Source organism: Merops nubicus, unplaced genomic scaffold (genome assembly GCF_000691845.1).
Source record: "Merops nubicus isolate BGI_N331 unplaced genomic scaffold, ASM69184v1 scaffold34455, whole genome shotgun sequence".
NCBI classification, from domain to species: Eukaryota; Metazoa; Chordata; class Aves; order Coraciiformes; family Meropidae; genus Merops; species Merops nubicus.
Window position 1 is genome coordinate 1 of NW_008609495.1, and position 4,626 is coordinate 4,626.

At 45.6% G+C, this 4,626-nt stretch overlaps 1 protein-coding gene across 1 annotated transcript in view; it reads right to left on the reverse strand.

Annotated features, from left to right (window-relative positions):
• Positions 1 to 1,649: 1,649 nt before the first annotated feature.
• Positions 1,650 to 4,626, reverse strand: part of SCARB2 (scavenger receptor class B, member 2) — a 19,174-nt gene continuing 16,197 nt past the window's right edge. Inside the window, exons 10-12 of the mRNA XM_008940613.1 lie at positions 4,276 to 4,327; positions 3,478 to 3,636; positions 1,650 to 1,691 (exon numbers count right to left, since the gene is read on the reverse strand). Coding sequence (XP_008938861.1) covers positions 1,650 to 1,691; positions 3,478 to 3,636; positions 4,276 to 4,327 — 253 coding nt within the window. The remainder of the gene's footprint in view (positions 1,692 to 3,477; positions 3,637 to 4,275; positions 4,328 to 4,626) is intronic.

Sequence of the window (4,626 nt, forward strand, 5' to 3'; positions counted from 1 at the left end):
TTGACACAAAACAGGTGAGGGCTCCTTCCATCCAGGAGAGGGCATGAAGAGCGCAGGAGCGCTGAGGTGGCCGTAACTCCAACAATGAACCTACCCGGCCTTTGGAATGTGGCAAGAAAAGCAACATCTGGGTAAAAAGCACAGCAAATAATGTGCCCAGCAGTGTTATTTTCAGCCTGGCCGCTCGGAAAGAAATATTTTTAGGGGCGCAGGGAAGAGCTGGCAATCTTAGCCCACGACGTCCGATAGAGTGGTTGCTCCAGAACAGCTCCTGGGAGACAACTGGCTGTAGCTTCTCCAGTCCTGGGCTTGCAGCTCTCAAGGCAACAGACAGGAGAAACGTCCTGCCCAAATCTGGCTCCAAGGTTTAGGATGCCAGCTCAGGCAAAGCTGCAACTGCAGCCCCATGAGGACGCCCCTGGGCTGTGCCAGGTGCCTTTAGCTCACACAGACGATAAAGAGGTACAGTCACCATGAAATGTCCTGGTTGAAACTGTCTCATGACCAGATGAACATAATTGTTGAACAAATCCGCTAGGGGGAAAAAAAACCCAAACCAACAAAACAAACACACCAATCCAAAAACCAATGCCTCTATTCAGAAGATGATAATACAGTTTTAAAATATGTTTCACTATGTAGACCTAATAGAAATACTTCTCAACGAGAATATTCTTTTAATTGGGGAAAAAAATACTTTTGTGATTTTTAAAACAAGTTGCCACTTGACAAGTAAAACAAGTGTTCTCCCTCTTTAAGGCCCTGTACAAACCTTAACTCAGAGGTGTGCTTTTATCCTGAACAGCGACCGTCACTTCTGAGCCTGCGCTCGCGCTCAACCACGCAGCCAAGAACCAGGACAGCAATACCAGAGAAAAAAGAACACCCTTTTTGTACCCTCCACCACCAAAAACACTGCCGTGGTTTGGTTCTGAAGCTGAAAGAATTAAAAAAAACCCCAAACAACTCAACAAAAACCCCCAAACCTTGAAGGATAAATGCACTGCTAACATGCAAGGAGACCCTGTGAGGAGTTAGAACAGTTAGAGAGGCTTGTACGGAAACACATGGGCTTCGTTTTACCTGGTAACTAAAGGTGCTTAACAAAGTTTCACTCAGTGTTTTGGGTTAGTTGGACAAACCAGTTCCACAAAAGGACCGTTGAGGTTAATAATGAACAGTCAGTGCACACTGGTAATTAGTGGTGCGACGCTTTACAGAGAAGACAACGCTAGGCCTGTGGAAAACCTGTCCATTAATCCCGGGCAGTGCAGGAGCCTGCTGTCTCCGAAAGGCTCCTGAGGCCCATCCCAAATGTCACCCGTGTCACTCCTGTGACCAATCAGGCCGCTTTATTCTCGCCAACAGAGTGGTTATGGTCGCCTGTGGCTGTCAGTGCAGGTACAAAGAAGAGCGCGGGGCTGAAAGAAGCTGAATCTCGAGCGGTTTTAAAGTGTAGTTTTTAAGTTGTAACTTAGCCGAGAAGAAAAGTCTCCTCCTTTGATGACAGTGCAGATTCTGCTCCACTTCTCTACCACAAAAATTACACTTGACACGATCGTTTCTCCAGGGTGGACAACGCTGCGTAGTGGTAGCTGGTATTAGGTCAGCTCTAATAGTTTATTCTCCAGTATGTTAAAGAAATTCTACTAAGACGTCCTGATGAGTGGGGACCTTTCATCTTCAGTACCCTGAGAGAAAAAAATCGCAACACAGCGAAGTTAAATGTGGCCCATTAGAAAGCTAGATTGCCAAGACTGCAAGCAGGAAAGGAAAAAGCTCTTGGGTTCCTAATTGTAAGTACAGTTTCCTCTAGGGCAACCAGAACTGCACTAAAAAAAGCACCAGAGTGTGGGTAGCAGTTTGGTCAAAGACCTTGGGGTTACTGTAGCACCTGACAGAGGACAGCAGGCCACAACCACCCTGGTGGGAGGGGGATCGAAAGGAGAGCTGCAACTAGCTGAATTACTTTGATTTGCAGGAAAAGCAACAAAAGCAAGGGAGAGAAAACATGGAATCTAGGTGTCCCTTTGTCATGTTAATCCCTGTGCAGCTCTCAGAAACATCTGAGAGAGCTGGTATGAAGCTACAGATGTAGGGTGGGGCCGGAATGCCTGGGAGAGGGGTCTGAGTAGATGGGACAGTTTTGACTAGTGACAAGATGAGAAGAAATGGGCTTAAGTTGTGCCAGGGGAGGTTTAGAATGCATAGTCTTTCCTGAAAGAGTGGTAAGGCATTGGACCAGGCTGTCCAGGGAGGTGGTGGAGTCCCCAACCCTGGAGGGGTTCAGAAAATGTGTGGACATGGCACTTGGGGACATGGTTTAAAGGTCATAGTAGCATCGGGCTGACAGTTGGACTTGATGACCTTAGAGGTCATTTCCAATCCCAGTGACTCTATGATTCTCTAGCCAAGCATGCCAATTACACAGGCAGGCCCAAAAGCTCAAAGGAAGAAGTACCAGGTTCTCCTGTAAAGGAACCTGAAGTACAGTCCTGAGAGCATCTGCTCGTGAAGCACTTCCTGGAAAATGAAGCACGAAGCTAAGAAGAGCCAGAGATCAGATGCTCCAAGCCACTGCTCGGGGAAAGGAGGCTGCAGAGCTCGCCGCTGAAGTGCCGCTGCCGCAACCACCGCAGCCCTGGTGCCACTGGAGATGTGATGGCACCCACTGAGACACGGCGTGGGCATGGTGTGCCCAAGTGCTCCGGAGGCAGCTGTGAGGGCACCTCCTCACCCCATTGTAAGATGGTATTTAGGAAACATCACACAAGCAAGGACCACACCAACACCACAGCAACTAGAAGAAAACAGCCCGCTAGAGTACCCAGTCTATGTCTCTAACCAAAGGATGCGTACTTTGTCTTGCTGGACCCCACTGCCTTGTCTATTAGGGTGAAATTTTGGCATTGGCTTTCAGCATGACTAGCAAACAGAATGCCAGCATGTCGTTTTGTGACAGAACTCCTTATGAAGAGATGTCTGAACGAGTGCTGTCTGGATAAAACTGTCTGCATGCTGTTGTCTGTAAAATTTTTCTGTCCTCTGCTCATCGATCTACATTATGACTCTGAAAAGTAATCAGCTGGCACAACACAATTGTTTCTACTGAGAACACTGTCAGATTGTCACTGACTACATCTGTCCATCAAATGTAGTGGACTTGTATGCATCCTGTTGTTCAGGGTCCTCTAGACAGGCTGATTTATTTTTTTTTTTACTACTGTTGGCAAGGGAGTTGGGCACAGAAGACACGGCCTGCCTTACCACGGTTCTTATGTTAGCTCCATTCCTTTGCTTTGGTGCATCTACTCTGAGTCTGTTAAAACCTCCCTTCCCTAGAAAGGTCATTTTAAACAAAAACAACATATAAAAATGTCTGTGCACAGAAAGACACTGAACAGATAAAATCAACCAAAAGAAAATCCAAGAGAGGCAGATGTACAGTAAGCAAGGTCAAATTCAAACGCTACTTACCTCTTCACTAATTCCCCGGGACCTGCACACAAGCACAATAAAAACAATCCCAAAAATAATTCCTAGAGCCATGATTACAAAGGGGATTCCAGTTACAACACTAGCTTCCAGCAGGACATGCTTGAGTTTGGTGGCAGATGCTTCATCAATCAGAACACTCTGGAGTAAAGAGAGATGAAGAGGGGAAAAAAGGACTTATTTCTGTTATTCCTTTATATTACATGGATTTAATTTTGTGAAGGGTGAGGAAAGAACACTGCCACAACACTCCCCCTCTGCTTCCTTGCTTCTTTCCCCTCTACAAATACTTAGCCCTCCTCACAGGGCCAAAGGGATCACCTAGTCTGTACTTCGAAAGAAAGCAGTGATTTTTAACTCTCAGTTTAGGAATGGGGTAGTACAGGCCTGTAATAATGGTGTACGACATCGAAACTAGTCCCCTAGAGTTCTCCCTGAACCCAGTGAATTCAGTGAGCCAACTACAGCACAGGAATATTCACAAAAGACAACTCAAAAAAAGTTGTGGTCTTGTGAACTCCCACGTCCTCATCTGAGCAGCCCTTTTCCTCATGGCCACTATCTCTGAGTCTAAACAGTCATCTGACTGCAAGTGTTTTGCAGTGCTGAACTTAATACTATAGTCAAAAAAGCAGCTCTAAGCTAAGAAACAGCAATAGCTTCCTACCCATCACCATATAAAACAACATGAAAAACTGCGTCTTCTTTTCTGCTCAAAGAGAGCATATTTGCAAGCACAAACATACCACAAACATGTAAAGAAATAATAACACTATTTACCTCGTTTACATACATCACTGGGAAAATCAGTGTTCGGATGTTGCCTGTTTCACTGTGTAAAAGAAACAATAAAAAATGATGGGTTTGCTACTTTTCAACTGGAGGGTTCTGGAGACAGATTTTAACAGAACGATGAACGAAGAAAGTGTCCCTAAAAGACCTCTGGGCTGTTCCTTTTTATTGTTGATTTTCAGCTCCCTGTTGGAGTAGAACAATCCCAGTCTCAAAGATGGATACTGAACTCTGTTTTGGGAGCAATGGCAAATTTTGAGAGTTGGTAGGGAGAGAAAGAGAGGGATCCATAAAAGGCTCACTAATAACCGACTGAATGACAGGTATGTGCCAGCAGGA